This window comes from Danio rerio, chromosome 5 (genome assembly GCF_052040795.2).
Source record: "Danio rerio strain M-AB ecotype USA chromosome 5, GRCz13ab, whole genome shotgun sequence".
NCBI classification, from domain to species: Eukaryota; Metazoa; Chordata; class Actinopteri; order Cypriniformes; family Danionidae; genus Danio; species Danio rerio.
This window is the reverse complement of record NC_141025.1, coordinates 43,062,908-43,083,523: the sequence shown is the minus strand read 5'-3', so window position 1 is coordinate 43,083,523 and position 20,616 is coordinate 43,062,908. Positions and strand designations below refer to the sequence as shown.

The window sequence follows — 20,616 nt, the reverse complement described above, 5'->3', positions numbered from 1 at the left end:
ACTTGGTAAATCCAGTGGCTGCAGGCACCTTGCAAAAACAACTGTTTCCTGGTTGACTGATAAAATCCTGTGCCCCCGATGCAAGGATATTGCATAGCAGCCTTTAGCCACCAGGTGGTCAGATAGCAACTGCAGACTTCAACCAGTTCTCAAACGTTTTGTATACAATTTAGCTAGTGAAGGGTCTGTGGCCAATTTTTGAGACAGACACTGAAGTCCACAAGACTTTGTGACTCTAACTATGCGCACTTATGTAACCTCTGTCTGTTCAGTCGAGTGTGTGTGTGTTTTCAGAACTCTGTGTACGACACTGTTGCTGACTGAAGGGAAGAATAGGATCATTGCATGCACACCAATCCCTGATCACTACACACTGACCTTTCCTGAACCGGCTCTGAGCCCGGATGACCCTGTTTGGATGTAGACACGCGCACGCACATGCACACAGAGAGAGAGAGAGAGAGAGAGAAAGAGAGAGAGAGAGAGATTACCACAGTATGCTGAGGTCATGCTATGCAAACGAAAAGCCCAGCAGCTCCTCTTTCAGATTTATGTGTTATCACTCCGCTGCAGTCGCCATTTAACTACGCTTTGGCTTGAATCTCTGAGCTAATCTGTCACATACTGTAGATAAAGCAGAAAAACAGGTCGGGATGACCGCGAATGAAAGCTATCTATCCTTCAAATATATTGCTATCACTTATAGTCATGCGCAATCTGGGTTTTTGCCAAATGTGGGCAGAGATTAAACTGTTGTGTGTTTGTGTACGTGCTTGTGAATGACTAGAGAAAAGGATCACAAAGATTACAGTGTCAGCTGCTGGGTAAAGACCGAGATAGGCTGGGAAAGGTGAGTGAGGAAAAGATAAAGCCAGTCGGAATGGAGCAAAGTTTACTCTGTGTGTACATTAGGCTGAAAAATAAAGTAATGGATCGAGAGATATGGGTAGACCAGGCATGGTGCCAGCTGATTATGAAAGTTCCAGGTGGGTGTCTGAGTTTACATGATACTTTTGACCTAGTCAACACACACACACAAACACTCCCAGGCTTCTCAGAACACACACTGATTCCATGTATCGCCACTAGAGCCATCTAAAACAACACGACTGCTCACTGACCCCACTCTTACACAAAAGGATTGTACTACACACGCACACACACTCATAGAGGTTCTATGTAACATCATATATTAGAGCTGTCTGCAATCTAAACAGGCCAACTGGAGGTAAATGTGACAGCTGTGTCCAAAAGCAGTCAAAACAAAGGTGTATCTCAGTATGCGATCATTGCAACAAAGCAGGAAATATCGTCTTTTTAAATTGGGAACACTTAGATGTGAGCCCAAATAGAAGAACAATCTCTGGAGCAATCAGTCACACACAAACTCAGGGGACAGTTAGCAGGTCCATTATGATTTAGTTTTTCCACCCTTCCAAGAAAACAACAAACTCTAAATGTGGAGAAGTTGCAGCCAAGCGATACTGTTTTTGGACCTCTGGGGCTCTGCAACATTGGAGCACGTAAACACCAGCGCCAAGAAGGAAGCTTTGAGTGTTCTTTACTAAAGGATTGGATTCATGCAGGGAAGAACTGCAGGCAGGGCGGGTCGCAGCACTTGGAAAACAGCCTGGAAAACATATTACCATGACTATGCAAATTCTTTTGGGAGAATTTGGGAGAAACACATGCATCATATTTTGTTTGTCGTTCTTTGGGTGGATAGAAGAATACATGTCATTTAACAAAACCCTCTGAAAAAGGCTTTTTTTTATTCTATATGCTTTTTCATCAAGAAGGCTTGTAAAAATGTTCAGAGGATTTGGACCATAGCTAAAAGCTATGAGTACAGACTTTCTGGATTTTATTGTCATCACACCATTCTGATTTAACCCTTTTTAGGGCACTCATTGAAATAATACTCATTGGAAGAAACCTGGAGAGTTACTAGGGGATATTTCAACACTTTATGACTTGTAATTAAAATTACATTGCAGTAATAAAGTCAATGAAGTTACTATATACAGTTAACAATGAGCAATGCTGTTATTAACTTTACAATTTGCAAGTAACTTTAAAAAAGCAAAGGCACAGATTGCAAATGCTTTTATTTCCAAGTAAAGTGCCTGAAATACATTAAACCATGTCTTTTTTAGATGCAGGTTATAAAGAGCTCTATTTTAACGATCTAGGCGCAAAATCTAAAGCGCATGATGCAAAAGCATTAAGGGTTTGAATCCACTTTGCTATTTTATAGATGGAAAAATACGGTTTGCACCACAGCACATGGTCAAACAGGGTTGTGCTTATTCTTTTAATCAGTTATGGGTGTGTTTTAAACATAACATGCATTAAACCAATCTCCCATTCCCTTTAAGAGTCAGTTGCTTTCAGGGCCGGAGCAAGCTGAACCGCCGCTCTAGGCAAAGGACGGTTATGCTGCCCTCAACCCTAAAGTGAAACTGGGGGGGTGTCGAGGGACGCCGCCCTCCCTATTCTGCCGCCCTAGACGCGGACATAACTGAGGGCGCGGGTGGTGAGGGTAGTGTCGCGGACGCCGCCCTAGACACGGATATAACTGAGGGCGCGGGTGGTGAGGGTAGTGTCGCGGACGCCGCCTCTATGGACGCGCCGGCCCTGGTTGCTTTGTGCCATGGCACAATTTTTGGCGTATTTACAAGGTGGACTTTGTAAGTGGAAAAACTCAACATTTTACTAGCGAGAAAACAGACCAGACCATCTGCAGTGCGAGAATAAAGAACGAATCTCCACCATTCGGCCTATTTAATTTCCCTTTCTCTTCACTTTTACTCTTTACTTTACTCCATTACTTTTGTCAATAAGGAAACATTCCACTGAAGACATCCATCAGCCTATATATTTAATTTTGCTTGTTAAATGCAAAGATTTGTTTAAAAACTATTTCTCAATTCAGTTCTTATTTCCAGCAAACAAATAAATGAACAGTAATAATGAAGTGTGGTCAAAAAAATGAGGTATATCCAAACACATGTTCTGTTCTTATGCCCCATATAGTGATGCATACGTCTCCAAAGCCTATGCATATGTAAATATATTCGTGTATTGCTGTACATCCTGTGTGTATTGTATATGCTTTGGACCTGCATGGGTGCATAACTAACGTGGTCTGCGCTGGACTTTAGAACAGGTTTTATTTGGTCAACGCACCAACAATGCGCCTTAATGCACCTCCTTTTTAGACCAGCACACCCATCAGATTACAAAGTGGCACAAATGGATTTGCTATTTAAACAACAATGTAAATCGTGAAAATTAGGGTTGGCTGGTCAAAAAATAGCAACAAATCGCGCCAAACATGTCTTGCGCCTTATTGCGCCAGGTGTATAATAGGGTCCTAAATGTTGTTTATAGAGAACTCCTGATTTTGACATGATGTTTTATTTTGTTTTGTTGTTTTTTTTTCAGCATAAATGCAGAGATGATGTATAGGTCCATTAAGTTGATTTTCCTTAAGCCACAATTTAAGCACAAACCTCACTAAACTCTGAGAACTTAACAAGTAAAAAATCCAAACTTTTTCTTTTTTCCTCCAATCAAGAGGCAAGCTGAAATCCCAACCCAAGCACACAGTGACTATGTGAACTGCTAAAGGATTATTTCATATAGCTCAATTTTTCCAAATGTGGATTTAGGGTCTTTGGAATAAAAAGGATTTAGTTTACTCAGCACAAAAACCAAACTGCTATAAATGCTTGAAAATCCCCAAATCCTGTCACTGCTTGCTTCTCCTTAGCAGCAGAAAGAAGTATGTTCTAAAGAGACAACATTTTATAACCATGTCTAAAATGATCTCGCCACACACTCGCAGCTGGTTTGCATAAATGCAGCGACAGCACATCGCCTGGCAGAACTTCAGGTGATATTACAACATTTGAGTGTTGTATAAAGAAAAACATCTAATGATGGCTAATGCCAGTTACAAAAACGCAGACATGAACATGCAGTAGTTAAAGTGAACTGAACAAAACAATCTGTACAAAATACTGTCATTCAGGGTCTACTCTTATTGTGAGTCCGAAGTGTTTCGACTAAAAAGTACAAAGATCTCAGTTTAACATATTTTCCTTATAAAATCAACACAGTGTACACTATGACCTATAGCAAGGGACTTAAGTTCAGGCAGTTCATGAAATAAGTGTAGAACTTTATTCAAAGGTTTGGAGTTCAAAAAATATCTGCTCAGCAAGGCTGCAAATTTTCATTAAAAAAAATGCAGCCAAAACTGCAATATTGAGAAATATTATGACAAAGTAAAATAACTTTTGAGCTTGAATGTTTGTGTTAAATCTAATATGAAAAATTATTTTTTATTGGCCAGTCCAGATCTTTCATCATGACTTGGTGCTTGAAATACATTTATTACCATCAGTGTTTAGATACTTACTTACTTCCAGGACCATTTATTTTGAAGTTGATATTTAGCCGCACCATGTTGGTGTTCATAACATTTAATTTTTATGAGGTGGGTATTTAGCCCAACGCTCAACCCCCAACCTCGAGGACCAGGACATACACATCGAACAATTTAGCTAACCCAATTCATCTATAGCACATGTCTTTGGACTTGTGGGGGAAACCAGAGCACCCCGAGGAAACCCACACAAACACGGGGAGAATATGTAAACTCCACACAGAAATGCCAGCTGAACCAGTCGGGGCTTGAACCAGCGACCTTCTTGCTGTGAGACGACAGCCCTACATACTGCATCACCCTAATGTTTAGATAACAAAACATAAATAATACATAATACAAAACAGTTCCTGCTACTAAACTTTTTATTTATATTTTTCATATAAATCTTTTGTTACATGATGTTGATAATGAATAAATGTTGTTGCATTTCATACTTGCTAATTAAACAAATATATGTAATTTATTAAAGCCCTATTGACTTCAACTGTTTAAAAGGTTTTAATAAATACCTTTATTATCACCAATAAGTGTCTTAATAAAGTCTCTACTTCTGGTGATTTGTATGTCAACCAAACTCTGGAACAGGAATCCAACGACATGGTGTGCGTTAAGAAAATCTATTGGGGGTGGGGGGGTTGTGTTTTGGAAAGTGAAGCTAAATACGCTTGGAAATATGAGCTAAAATTGAGTAAGAGAGAAAAGATGATGGTAAATCATGCAAACGTTGAAAATTCAGCAATGAACACCACACAGATGCTAGATGATAACATCCTTAATGTGGTTTTGTAAATTGCTTATTTAACAATATCACAATGAATGATTTAGACAATCCTGGCCCATGGACTCATTTGTTTAGGCTGTGTCACCACAGAGTTGGCAAAGGGGGTGGAGTATTGCCCTCTTTTAGTCTCCTGCCCTGTCGTTATGTCCTCTGGTGACCGAGCGAGCTCTCATACATCAGTTTGAGCTGTCTGTGCTTCTGTTGTGACAAGAATGGAGGGGCTTCATTTGTAGCTTGACCACTGTTTGCTCACAGGGCAACCAGGGGAGAAGAGGAGGGGTCAGACCCAGTGTGACACACTCCTAATGGGTGTCCTCGCTGCGGCTGAAGCCTCAGGGCATGACCACACTGGTCCAAAATGTTTGTTTTAAAAGCAAACTTGAAACACCTCCCAAGAGCAAAGGCTTATTTCAGTGTTAGGTGCTGGATGGACAGAACATTTATTAGCTTTAGTAAGCTATGGTAAAGATCAAAATCATCAAGAGAGCTTTTATCATGTTCATTCATCAGAGGAAAATGGACTGTGCAGAAATGACAATCTTGTATTGGCTAACACCCAGGTCATGATACTCTTACATATATAAACATGTGTACATATATATAGAGTTGTTGAACAATGAAACTAAAAGGTCTGGTTTTAGACCACATTAATTCATTAGTATGGTGCAGGGCCTCCTTTAGTGGTCAATACAGCATCAGTTCATCTTGGGAATGACAGATACAAGTCTTGCCCAGTGGCCTGGGACTTGGGAGTGCTATTCATCTTGCAGAATAGTGGCCAGGTATTAAAAACTATAAAACTATTAAAAACCATGCCCAACTAGTATTGGGCCTAGGAAATACCATGATATTGCAGCCCATACCATCACTGATCCACTCCCATGCCTCACTCTGGACATGCAACAGTCTTGGTGGGGTGCTTCTTTGGGGCTTCTCCACACAAAACTCTCCCTGATGTGATGGTGGACTCATCAGAGAACAATATATGTTTCATATTGTCCACAGCCCAATATTTAAGCTGCTGGCACAGTTTAAAGCAACAACTGGCATTAGCACGCATGACCAAAGGATTGGCTATAGCAGCTCGGCCATGTATATCGACCCTGTGGAGCCCTAGATTAACAGATTTGGTGAAAACAGAAGAGTTGACGTGCACTTTTAATTTGGCAGCTATGGTTTAAGATTTTTTGGATACAATCTAGGTTAGCACCTAGACAACTCTTTCTGACAGCTTTCTCTTGCATCCAGAGTTACTACTGTTGGATGTGGTTCCCCATCTTGGTGGTTTGCTGATATTAGCCTGGATACCGTGGCTCTTGATACATCAAAAGACCTACTGTCTTGGTCACAGATGCGACAGCGAGGTGCGCACCAAAAATTTGTCTTCTGATATGTTACCCTTAATGCTGTAAGCATTGCAATATTTTAAGCAAAACTGTGCTAATTCACTGCGAATTGATCAGATTCAGCCATGAAACCTCCAACATTAAATTAGCCAGTGTTTCAGTTTTATTGTCGAACTTATATAATATGAATGTATGTGTGTGTATGTGTGTGTGTGTATATGTATGTGTGTGTTGTGTCAGGACAATGCATTTTAGGCATTTAGGACAAGGGTGCCTGATTCCCATTGATCTCTATTGATATATTGTATCATGAATACACTCATTAAACTGTATCCATTCACACTACAAATAAAGAAAAAATTCAAATACGTAAATGTTTTCTTGCAGCAGCTCATTAACACGCTGTGATTTACTGATTAACTCATTAATTTATTTGATCCACTTTGGATTCGCCCCTCTGCATCTGTGCCCATCTGACAGCAACTCACTGTGACATAGATTCCCGAGCTCTAATATAGTCACTTTGGATGAATTTTGTTTATTTTATATTACCGTTTGAATAATATGTATTGGTTTCCAAAAAAATTAAAAATACAACAAATAAGCTTTCCCAGAGATGGGTTGCGGCTGGAAGGGCAACTGCTGCGTATAACATGTGCTGGATATGTTGGCAGTTCATTCCGCTGTGGCGCTCTGAAGAAAAAGTTGTGTTTACTTTCTAAATATTTAAAAATAAATTTGAGTAAATTTTTTAGTTAAAATCTTTTCAGTTCCTTTTTTTAACTAACACTCACTGCCTTTCAGCAGTAAGAAGTTATGATTAGGGCCAGACGGAATCTGCGGATGTTTTTTGCTATTTCTGTGGAGAATTTTGGAAAAAATCTGCAGATTTTTGCAGAATTATTTTGGGAGTATCCAGCGGAGTATCATAACTAAAACCTTAATATATGAAACAAAAAGTAATAAATTACTGAATAAAAACTTTACACATTTACTCAAGTAAATAAACAATTAATGATGGGCTAAAAATCTGCAGAATTCTGCGGAAAATCTGCGGAATTCTGCGCGCGCAGATTCCGTGTGGGCCTATGATACAGATTAATGAGCAGAAGCTTGACTACAGAATAAAATCACAAATCAAATCGAAATCACAATATCTGTCAAAAAAATAAATCAGTTAACTATTTTCCCCAAATCGCAGAGGCCAAGTGGAAACATCATGTATGGAAATTACTAAAACTTTTTAATAGTTTTCAGAATCCTTATTTTTTATAGATCATTGCTTACATTCAAACAATATTTTATAATATAACTGAATTTAATGTATTTATAACAGTCATTCTAACCAATATTGTTTTGGTCAAAAATTTCTTCAGATGACTGCCAAGAGATTCCATGAATTCATCATCATGCCGTTTCAAAATTTCAATCCTCTTAATTTCTTTCCTCCTTGGTACAATTACATTTTTAACACAATGATTGTAAAGATGACTTTTGCAGAAAGAGGTTTAAAGAGGATTTTTGACAATATAGGAGACACTAAATGTTGACAGATTTTTATTTATTTATTGTTTTTAGTTGTTTTTTTATTTATCTGAACTACTTCTGTATGTCCTGTGTGCTGCTCTTACTTGTCATCTATGATGGAGACATGGTTGGCTGGGATTCCCAGAACTGCACAGCTGTCCATCAGTTCCTTTTTGCGTTGCAGTCCTTGATTGTTGTAATTGCCTGAGCATTGCAGAAACATTTAATGTGTCTCTTCTGCTTATACAACTATTACAAATACTACTGCAGAAGTTCAGCTTTCTTTATTAAACCCAATCAGAGTACAAACAGAAACAGATTATTATTTATTGACAGAATAATAAACCTACCTGTTGACAAACATAACAAATACACGGCTGCACGTGATTCAACTAGCCTTAAGACTGTAGGTGCAAAGAACATGCATTCATCATCTGGATGTGCAGTGACAATCAGAGCTCGAGTCTCGCGCGGATTCTCATCCTCTGAATTTGGAAAGAGCGCGCCGGACCTCTCTTGCGCTGGGCAAAACCTCGAGTTTCCGACGGTGTATAAAGGGGTGGATATTTTATTCAATGCGTGTGGCCATAACTGGCTGTGTCTATAATACACAAACTTTATAAAGACAGCGTAAGCCACCAAGACAAATGAAATGGTAAAGAAAACAAACATCTCGTCCGCGCCATTAAAAAGTCCGTGTGGAACATCGTATCCTCCTCAATGGTTCCTACAGATCGGATTGTTTACACTTAAATGACTGGATTATTTTAGGAAACTTTAATATTATATTTATTTCCAACCTATACAAATCGTGCATTTTTTAAAGTAGCAGACAACAGTTGCACGACGGAGTTAATGCAATTTTTTTTAACAAACACGTTTAATATGAATTATTTCAAAGGCGGAAGCAAATGTAAAATAATCATTAAAAGGCGAATTGATTCGTTTCTATAAGATAGTTATTATCAAACATCTATTTTGCTGCAATTCTGTTGTACAGTAAAAGACGGAGAGTGAGGTTTGGGTGGGGTGAAGGCCGCCTGTGGGGAGAGTTTGAACGTCACACCGTTTCATCCTGTTTGCTAGAGGAAAAACTTTCAGTCCGTCTCATCTGGTGCACCAGAGCTGCACAAAATGCAAACCACCGGGTGTTTAGCAAGCAGAGACCGGTACGCTCGTGACGTATATTAATTTCTGACGCGGAATGAGACAGAAGGCGACTTGAACTTACATCCACGGCTCACTGAGGACAAATAACTAACGTTAGCCTGTGTTTAGTGTGTGTGTTTAAGTGTGTGCGTTTGTGTGTGTGTGAGAGAGGGCTCGCGCAGTCTCATCGCTACAAATTACATTACCGCTCGTTTGAACAGCACAGACTCCTTCAGAGCGTATTTGATTGTCTCTAAGGACATGAGGTGAGTTTACCATTTAATCTAAATATTTTGAGCGCTTTGTTGTGGATTTCATGCAGGCTAGTCTGAGCTAAGCGCTTATGTTCAAGATGGCGACGAGGGTTTGAATGCTAAGGTGAAACATTCAGCTAACGGTTTTGGTTTAGACTCTCTCCAGTCTCGTTTTACAGTTTATATTAACATATAGAGTTTATTTCCCGGTTGGTTTACATCTGTGTCTAGTTGAGATATTTCTCTTTCATGTGTGGATTCCGGTTAAATGGTGTTTTTCGGATGAACTAATGGTAGCTTGTTGGCTAACGCTATTAGTGTGAGTTTAAACCACACAGCCTGGAGTTTATTGCTGAAAATCATTATCCAAGTTTTGCCATATACACAAGTTTTCAGGTACACGTGGGGTTCCTAAAATTATGTGCAAACTCAAGTAGTCTGTAAAGTCGTGTTTGGAACAAGATTTATTTAGTGCTAAACGTGAAACCTGCTGCATTTAGCATGACACATTTGAAGCATTTGGATTTATATAAAGTTTTAACTTGTGCTGATATACTTTAACTGTATAAGTGATCTGTATCTTTTTCACAGGGACACTTAATGGTAAAATATTGACTATTGTATTTCTCAGGTGTAACTTACATATAAATATCAATGTGCAAGATTACACTTGTGTAATTTAAAAATATTGCATTAATATGTTTGGTCAAATAAAGTATGTATTTGTTTTATTTTTCGCATAAACCGAATGTTAAATTAGATATATTTTTCTCCCAATGTTTTTTAATGGAGAGATTTTTTTTCAACACATTTCTAAACATTAATTTTAATAACTCATTTCTTACTGTTTTGTTTTATTTTTGCCATGATGACAGTAAATAATATTTGACTAGATATTTTTCAAGACATTTCTATACAGCTTAGTGACATTTAAATGCTTAACTAGGTTAATTAGGTCAACTAGGGAGGTTAGGGTAATTAGGCAAGTTACTGTATAACGATGGTAGACTATCGAAAAAAATATAGCTTAAAGAGGCTAATATTTTGACTTTAAAATGGTTTTAAAAAGATTAAAGCCAAAAGCCATATTCTAGTCAAAATAAAACAAATAAGGCTTTCTCCAGAAAAAAATAAATAAATAAATATATATATACCTCAATTTGCACCTATATATGTTTCTAAACTGATGGTCATGCTTATTCTGATCAGAAATAGTGCTGTAATAGCCATGTTTAAAGATTACACATTACTGTAATATGTTCTGTTTTACCAGAGGCATTCAGAGTTGCATGTACATATTGCATTGACATGCGAGGGAAAAGAAAAACGTATCAGTGTTTTTGTTTTTACGTTAGTAGCGTTGGCAGTTTCTCTTTTTTGTGTAGCACCCTACTGTACACAATAACATCAATAAGATTTATTTTTTCTTCTCAGGGGGTCACAACAAGACACGTGTTAGATGGGAAGTAACTTCCAACACTTTTAATACTAGTTCAAACTGCCAAGCTTTCATTATTGGTTAGTAGGGTGTGAACGTGTTGAAAGTACTCTAATGATGAAATCGAACACAGCCTGTTGTAATAGTGTATATGCACAGCTAATGTTTCTTCCCATACCAATACACTTCAGGTGAACGGTTAATGTGATTTTTTTTTAATCTTGTAAGGGTTCTAGACTTCAGCATTCATTTAGTTGTTCAAGCGTAAAATGAGATGAAAAGCCGTTTACACGCATGCACTGTCAGGATCAGCAGGCGAGCGCTGAAACACAAGTGAAAATACTGAAGTAAAATAAATGAACATATTTTAAAGACATTGCATGGGAAACTGTAATTTAATGCGGTGCTGCTTTTATAATTTGAGACCCCCTTTATATCTTATATCAATTAGGCAGTGGAGATTGTTGATTTTTTTAAAGTAAACAGACCTTAACTGCGCCGATTTTGTAACTGCATACAGTTCACCGGAAGCGATTGACCCAGATTACTGCAAAATTAAAAGTCCTTCTGCATATAGCCTATCAGTTGCTTTCCAACTTGTTTGTTGGTTAGTATCAACTTAATGTTTAATTTTTTTTATTAGGAAACACTCACATCTGTTGCATTCAGATCTGTTGATTAGGGTGCACACAGAGCACATGCACTGCCATTGAGGCAGAAGGTTCATGTTCATGTGCAGCGAGCATGTTCATAACCACAGAAGTTGTATAAAAAATGTAGTTATCATTTGCACCTACAGCCCAGACTTTGTTTCCTCTTAAGGTGGCAGACATGGGTTGATTTGCCTTTGCTGTGAAAAATGTGACTGTTCTGAACTCTAATGCCCTGTATTAAGAGTTTTTTGACAGTATGATCTCAAATAGAGTACACAGTGTAGACTAAGGTGTAAAGGTACACATTTCCGAGTTTTGTATGGATTTTGTTTAATTCATGTTTAGGCCTGTCACAAAAATCAATATATTCACTATACATGGACATGACCACAATAAATAGACATGAACTCAAATAATTTTTAATAATGCACTATATATATATATATATATATATATATATAAAACATAGAAACCAATGTCATAACATATCTCTATAGGTGTCACTCAGTTTTAATGAACTTAATATATATATATCAATAGATATTGCGATATATTTTTATTCAATAACGGTAATATAACGGCTCTTTCAAAACTGCTGCCCACTTGCAAAAAAGTGACACATTTACAAATATCATTAAGGACATTTACTTTCTTAACATTAAATGACAGAATCTTCATAACCTTAAGAATATAAAGGTTTTTGTCCATTGTAAGCATTTATGCCAATTTGCATTTTTATGTTGTTGTATAGTCATTATATTATAAGTGACATAAAATTTTCTGGAAATGACAATAATATCACTTATCACAAATTGAATAATTTTATATATAAAACATATCGCACAACAAAAATCACTTATGACAGGCCTAGTCACGTTTCAGTTAAATTTCATTATAGTTGCTTAGTTTTAAACTGTTGGTTCAGAAAAGTTAATTATAAACATTTAAATAAAATGCCTGGCTGTTTTAAATAGAGAATTAAAGATAATAAATAAAATGGGATAAAACATAAGTTACTAATAGTTGAAGCAATTACCAAAAACAGTATACAGAATATAAAAGTGCATTCTTCTTTAAATAGTAAAAAATAAACTTTTTAAGAGTGGTTGATGTGGACAGACATGCATATTTCAGTATTTCCTTCTCATTGTTGGACAATACTCTATTTAGGATCCGATTAACCTTCTTACTGTTGGTTTTAATACTAGGTTTAAATGGACTTTAAATAGAAATGTACGCTAATGACATTTTCAGGGACATGTTATCGCAGAATAAAGGATTATTAACAGTTCAATGCAAAACACCAATTTAATTCCACAAAATACTTAAGCGATGTCCATAACTTGTAATCGAATGGATTTGCCTCGCGTTTCTATCTCCATATGCACATATGTTTGTTTGGTAGGTCTCTTTGTATGTTTTTGTACTTGTGATGTAGAGCGCTCGGGTTCGAGCACAGTTCTACAAGAACGATAAAAGCAATGTAAAATTAAACTGTGGTTGCAGTGAAATTGTCTCTTTATTCAGTTCATTTTTTCATTGTCTCTTAAAAACATGTTTGTTTGCATTTAAGAAAGGGTTTAGGTCAGTGTTTTGCTTGATCTGTACATCAAATCTTAGACATTTACAAGAAGGACATGTTTTTGAAATGTAAAACAAAATGTACCCTATATGTAGCTTAGTTAATATTTGCAAAAATGCACACAATGCCTTTAGTAGATTTGTCGTCTCAAATGTGCAACTAATTGTACACAGAGCAACTTATTGTACGTTTTGCTAAAATGTAGGCTTGTTCGCATATTTTCAATTAGCCTGGATTTGGTCTTTAAGAACAAACTTAAAAACCCAAACACTTGATACAGAGTTTACGCCTTTCTTAGCGTGACTTAATTGCTTGGTTATATACATTTTTGTGAATGTGCTATGTTGAAGAAAAATGTGATATATTAAGTTGCAACTACATTGCCTGATGTGTTAAAAAGCCTTTCAGAGGGTGTGCTAATAGCAGACACAAACACACTTTTGTATTAAATCACAAATTTATTGCAAACTATTGTAATATGTATATTGTAATATCCACATCTGTGATATTTCAACATGGCGCATAGCCTTAATGTGGCATCTAAAGGACTCAATACATGGTTATCTGAAATAATATACAATCTAAATTAATTAGAAAAATGTAATTGGCTGTAATTGAATGATCACATCAGGTCTACTTCTTAATAGGCTTGTTCCTATACCAATACTAATATCAGAAGTTCTCGTCAATACTGCATCGGTATCGGCAAATATCTAAAACCATAAACGATGTCATACCATGTTTTTAAATGAGAAATATGCCCTCTAGCTTTACTTAACACTGCAAACCTGGAATCAGTTCTTCTTCGCTGCTCAGAAAGCAAACACAGGAAGTTTTGCTTTGTTGCCACAACCAGTGTTAGAGCAATGAGGATGAAGAGGGTGATGCATTTTTTTTAAATCTGCATTTTTAAGTTTCAAAGAGGTTATTTTTCTATTTTATTCATAATTATTTTATATATTTTGCACTGATCTTTATACAGTTATACTGTAAACGTTGAATAAATTATTTTCAGTTTACAATGTTTGATTTGTTTCAGTAAAATACAGTAAATAGCATTACTATTGAATAATACAATTTAATAATACAAATGTCAGATAATAAAAACACTGTAGTTCACTGTATGAATTTGTTTATATTTTTTTAATGGATACGTCTGAACCACATCATAAATCTCACAACTGTTTCTAAAGAAACACTCTCAGATATTGGTTCAGTACTCTGTATCGACCGATACCCTGAGCTCAGGTATCGGAAACCTTATCAGAACTTCCCTACTTCTAATGTAACGCCGTTGGTCCTTCGAGCTGTCGTTTATAATAAAACACCTCTCGTTCTTTATATCTTGACCCTGCAGCTCTGTTTGCAGCACCACTTGCAGCTTAATTAGGCTCGCCATCATAGAGATACAGTGTGCCTGTGAAGAGTGCCAGGCCTGTTTTTTTTTCATTTCTCATTGCTGTTGGTTTTTATAAGCGTTGCCTAATGTGCTGGCCGAGGGACAGTGGTGTGGAATACAGGACGTGTAACTGTTGTGCTGCTGTGTCTGTGGCCAAGTGTGGCATGGTAATTCTAGTGAGAAAGCAAGCTCTGGAAAATACGCAGAGGCAAGCTGCCACGTTGACTCTTAGTATTGGAGGGGTTTTGTCCCAATTGTGATATTCAAATATACTCCCATTTCTCTTTTGATATAAATAATTTTATATTATCAGTAATTTATCGTCCTACTTAGATGTCCATGTTACATTCTTATGTTAGTTTATTGTTTAAGTGTCATGCTTGTTTGGTGCACACCATGGATTGGATGGCAGCATACACACACAGATGAACCACACTAACAAAGCTGTTGCACCAGAGTTTGTTTTAAATTCAAGGAAAAAACCTTTTATCTGAAAAGAGACTTTAAAGGAAATGTTTTTGAATGTGAATCCTAAACTTTGAATTTTAAACTGTTTTACATTTTCCTATGTATTATGTATTGCTATTGATGTATGATTTTTGTTATAATTTTATATCATTATAGAAAAGAGACATTCATAAAATGTTGTACATGTTGATGTGGTTTTGCCATAAAATACCAGAGAATCTGATTCAGTCTCTCTCACTTTCTCTTATTGATCCAAACCTGTCAAATTATGTATTCGCTCATAGTCCTGCTAAACCTTATCTGTTGTACAGTCAACTGTTTGCTTTTTTAATACATCAGCTGTTGATACAACCAAGTCCTAACCATTTTGTTTAATAATGTTTTCTTTAAAAATATGTGATAAAAAGAAAGTATCTAGGCATGGGACGATAACCGGGTTTCAAGGTATACCGTGGTTTGGAAAAGTGAAGCCGCAAATGTTTTCTGTTATACTGTTTCTACACTATATGCATAATGCATATTCCTCATTATTACCTTGTTTTTATTTTTATTTAGTTTTAATAAACGCGGAAGAATCGCTGAATAATAAAATGATCACACACTTAACCCTTTGACGATAACACTGAGACTCATGTGATTAGACAGCATTGGGTGTTCCCTGAAGCGTATGATTACACCGCTGTGCTTACTATGTTTACTTTGATGCATGGCGTCATCAGATGTTAAAAATCACTATGCTAGGAAGAGGCGCATGGCACTTGCAGAGCAGATACACACTAGAAAAGACCAGTCATGTTGTGTTGGCATTTTAGTTACAGCAAACTCAGGAATTTTCCCATGCTGCATCATAGGTAAAATAATTCTTACAAATGTATTAAAATGTGTGCTCTTAGTTGTGTAAAATAACACGTGTTTCCGGTTTATAAAAATATAAGGTTCATTTGAAGCTGCCATTTTAAATGAACTTTTAAAAGCCCACTTTAATTTAAACGGTGAATATTTTTTTTTAGTCTTCAAGTACAGTTAATTTTTAATCTATTTAAACATTTAAAGTGGCTGACAATATTACATATTCTTAATAATAGGAATTAATCTGTCTTGTTTTTCAACTGTAGCTGCTTAATTAGGCCTACTACCTACTGTATTTAAATACTGGTCATAAGGTGGTACTTGGAGAGACTATTTTTTCTGAGGTGGTACTTGGTGAAAAAAGTTTGAGAACCACTGGCAAAGATCTCCTAAGATGCCTTTTTAAGTTGTAAAGAAATCAGTGTTTTTGAAACTAATGAAGACAGCAGAAACCAACGATTAATTTAAATTATTTAGCCTGACGTGTTCAATGTTACAAAATATTTCAAATGTTTCTTAAAATGAAATCTAATGTGTTCAATGTGAAAAGTTTTTTTTGTTTGTTTTTTTGTTTTTACCCGGATGTTTAAAAAGAATATATTTTAGAGCAGTAATCATGATACCGTTTTTTTCAGTTTGATCCAAGGTTAACATATTGTCAGAATATTATACTGGCCCATGCCTATGTTTCTACTTTGTTACCATCAAATTTAAATGGATGTTTCACCTGTGTGTCGTTGTAAATGTGTATGACATTCAAACCATTATGTTTTTGGCACTTAACATGCTCAAATATTAATTATTATTGAATTTTTGAAAGCAGCAGGATTTTGGATGTACCAGTTTCACTTATTTTCTTAATTATATGACAAACATAATCAAAAGCACCAGTTACATTTCCACATATGGTAGATCTCATCTTTGAGAGGGCAACAGATCTGCACAAGAAAATAAAAACCACAAGCTTATTTTAAAATAATGCTTGCCATGCATCACATCACCTTAGCAAGTAACACAAGCCCTCAAGAGCGAGGTAACCTGTCTCACCACGAGGATGTGATCATATCTGGTTCTCGCACTTGATATGATTTCACCTATTTGCTTTTGCTCATGATAACACTGTTATTTTTTGTCAGACGTACTTATTCTCAATTGTAAGACTGTCTACTGTCCTGAGCATCACTCAAACTAGCTCCAGTCATTGGGCCATCCTTATTGTTTAGCCTTAATGATTACCATAAGCAATGAATTTTGTGAGACTGTGAAATAAACAGTACAGCTTAATATGAAATGATAGACATTTTATTTTGCCCATACAATATCAACTTTCACATCCTATAGCCCTATTTCACTTTAAAGTTTTCACCTTTTACTTTAAAGTTTTAAACTTATGGGTGTAAATATTTAGATATAAAAAAATTAATCTTTGCTCTACAAATAATGTCCAGGGCTACACAATATATCGTTACAGCATTGATATCGCAATGTGTGTGTCCGCAATAGTCACATCGCAGGATATGCAATATTCAGTTGGAATTATAGTTGTTCAACAATTGAGAATACATGAGAATTGTGGAGTTGTTGCGAAGTATAACCATAACAGAGTGAAACTTTATAATTGGCATGTTTTAGAGGCGTTTCAAGAGAGTGTAAAGCATTTGGAGATGATAACCTACAACATTTGTAATGAAGAGTAATGATAATTGCAATTAGTTTATTATTTTTTGTGTACAATATTCACACCCTTATAATATCACCCTAATCAGTCTAAATGAATGACCACTCCTCCCCCAAATAGAGCAATTTAAAGCCATCTGCCGATATTGTACTTGAATCGCAATATATAATGAAGAAAACCAAAATATCGCAATGTCAGATTTTTCCAATATCGTACAGCCCTAGTCCAGGGTGTCGGTTTATTGTTTCTTCTATGTGGTGATGCTGATTAGCCAAATGACATCAGTGAGGCAAATGTTTCTGACAAATCCTGGGTTTAGCAGGATGTGCGAGTGTCATGATTTCTGTATGCTCTCCTGTGCTGAATATTTAGCTTTTGCTCAGCATTTCAGTATAAAATTTAAGTGCCAGTGTTTGATCCTTTTTGAATGCAACTTCGGTACCTGTTAAAGTTATCCTTTTTGTCAATTGCTTTTGATTTAGCTTATGGCTAGAGTTAGAGCTGCACAATCAATCGTTAAAAGATCGCGATCTCGATTCGACCCCCTAGACCAGGTGTGGGCAAACTTGATCCTGGAGGGCCAGTGTCCTGCATAGTTTAACTCCAACCCTATTCAAACAGACCTCCCTATAGAGATCAAGTGATCTTGAAGACACTGATTAGTTTGTTCAGGTGTTTGACTAGTGTTGGAACAAAACTCTGCAGGGACACCGGCCCTCGAGGATCAAGTTTGCCCATCCCTGCCCTAGACGATCTTAATCCAGCATTTCTACGATTCTGCCAATCATATTTTCAAGTTCAGGAGAGAAGAAAAGGCGGCTGCACAAGTCGTTCTTCACATACGTTGCTCAGTGACATTGAGACCTCCAAATGATGTTGAATGAGTCACATACTGTATTTATAAGGTATGATTTACCTAAAAATTTATTTTTTGTCTTCATATAATGATGTTTTCGCGGCCGGGAAATCGCGTGATGTGAGCTGCTGACCGTAAGCTGTTAACACAGAGAGGGCGCACTCGCGCTCAACTTAATGATAGACGCGCACGCATCTTTAGTGAACAGAACCTACATATGTTGCGAGTAACAGGTAATAGAGTTGTAAATAATATTCAGTTTTGGGCACAGAGTGATCGTTTAGGAGGCGCGCAAAGTATAAACAAGCACTTAGCTGTCAAAATAAAACCAAAATTGTGCACTTCATTTATATATCGCATTTTAGAGTTATGATTACGACAAGATGTTTTTTCTTTCCTAGCGAACACACAGTTGTGCATGAAAATAAATGTTTACAATGTCAGTATACCTACTCTAGCCTATATATTGTTGAATATAATCTGATAATGGCAAAAGTCTGATATTACCAGTGAATAAAATGGTCTAATATGACAAATTGCAAGCATATATCTCAAACAATAATAACTCGACATCAGAATTATTATAAGTAGAATAGAATTATTTATAGAACAGTAGATCTACACATAATATTATCGACGTAGTGCCATATGTTTGTTTTTACCATACATTTTTTTTACATCTACAGAATCGTGAGAGAATCGTGATCTTTATTTTAAGCAAAAACATCACGATTTTCATTTTAGCCAGAATCGTGCAGCTCTAGCTAGAGTTTATAGCATGAATGGAAACATAAGAATGAGAAACAGGTTAAACCTGATGAAAGAGACAAAGTATAAAAGTGAAGTGTGGATATATCAGACAATAGGTCTGCTGTATCTCCTCCTGATTAAGCCATGTTCTTGCTCAGGCTCTGACAGATAAGCATTTGGAAGTGTGCATGGAAAATCCAATCTATGCACACTGAACAGAAGAGCATCGGCCAGATCTGGTCATGGAGATTCCTGCTGACTGATTTGGTTATGCAAACAGACTCTTGTTTTTGGTAGATGAGACGGAGCTTTTGGCCATGTGCAGATGCCTCCTGACCTATGATCTCAAACTTAAATAAGCACCCTTGACCTTTTGACCCAAAATAAATAAAGCATTAGATATAGACAACAAATATTTATTTTGCGAATTAGAAAAATGGTAATGCATGCATTGTGTGGAACAGTTTAGTATTTGCTGTAATGTATTTTGAATAAAACAAGAGAAGTGTTTGTGGGGTAAAAGAGATGTTTTTGAGTTTGCTTTTGATAATGAAAAGCGTTACAGTAAATCTTAAGCCCAAGGATTTCTTTAATACAGACAAAAGTGGATGGAAATGCAAAAAATTAGGGCTGTGCATTTAGGCCATGTTTAAACCTGGTATGAAGATTATCATCTTGAATGTTAGCGATGTGCCATTTACGGTCGTTCATAATTTCTGTATACGTTTTTTTCATGATAAAAGATGCCATATCGTAATAATGATAAAGCAATGTGATGATGTATGTCATGATTCAATTCTCTTGTCAGCACAAACCTCTTGTCCGCACAAACCTGCTGCACACCGAAAAAAACAGTCTTAGTCAAGAGCAAGAGCAGCATGTTAACCTCTGATGAAAATTTAGTATCTAAAATAGGGACTTCAGCTGCGTTCCATTTTTGCTCAACAAATTAGAATAAAACATTAATGTATATGTTAAAACTGTAAAACGTAGGATCAAATCTAGGAGATCTTTTTTGTGTACTCAATGCACAAAATATTCATAAAGCATGTTTAATTGTTTTAATACTTTCAATGAGTACGTGTCAAAAGTCATGAGAGATGGATGCTGTCCAGCCACAGATAGCACCTGCACAGAGTTTTAAGGTCAACAGGTGCAATTTCACACAAGATAACTATGAGTCAGCAAATGCTGTGCACAAGTCCAGGATTCCCTAAGATGACATGTTAAGAGATGTGCATTATTCTGTTTTACGCTAAAATGTATTAAGCATTTATTATTGCATTGCAAGTTTTATTGCATGACCAGTACTTTTAAAAGATAATTTTGAAATAAAATTCAAGCTCTGTGTTATTGAATGTGCAGTGGATGAGAATAATGCACCACTCATTCAAGTGACTTCCTCAGTTATGATTGTTACTCAAAAGCCA

General features: G+C 36.4%; 3 protein-coding genes across 31 annotated transcripts in view; 2 read left to right on the top strand and 1 right to left on the bottom strand.

The window, feature by feature from the left end:
• pigl (phosphatidylinositol glycan anchor biosynthesis, class L) overlaps positions 1-8,810 on the bottom strand; it is a 51,358-nt gene extending 42,548 nt beyond the window's left edge. Inside the window, exons 1-2 of one of the 2 annotated variants that reach the window (XR_015490348.1) lie at positions 8,461-8,806; positions 8,215-8,314 (exon numbers count right to left, since the gene is read on the bottom strand). Coding sequence is in view for 1 of the 2 variants with exons in the window: in NM_001256655.1 (NP_001243584.1) it covers positions 8,215-8,314; positions 8,461-8,782 (422 nt within the window). In the remaining variant the exon portion in view is untranslated. 2 annotated transcript variants of the gene reach the window in all.
• The window catches only part of epg5 (ectopic P-granules autophagy protein 5 homolog (C. elegans)), a 1,176,376-nt gene that overhangs the window by 345,017 nt on the left and 810,743 nt on the right, over positions 1-20,616 (top strand). The window lies entirely within an intron of this gene.
• ncor1 (nuclear receptor corepressor 1) overlaps positions 9,210-20,616 on the top strand; it is a 114,785-nt gene continuing 103,378 nt past the window's right edge. For all 25 annotated transcript variants that reach the window (NM_001442985.1, NM_200276.3, NM_001442984.1 and 22 more), the window contains exon 1: positions 9,210-9,525. The gene's annotated coding sequence lies outside the window, so the exon portion shown is untranslated. The remainder of the gene's footprint in view (positions 9,526-20,616) is intronic.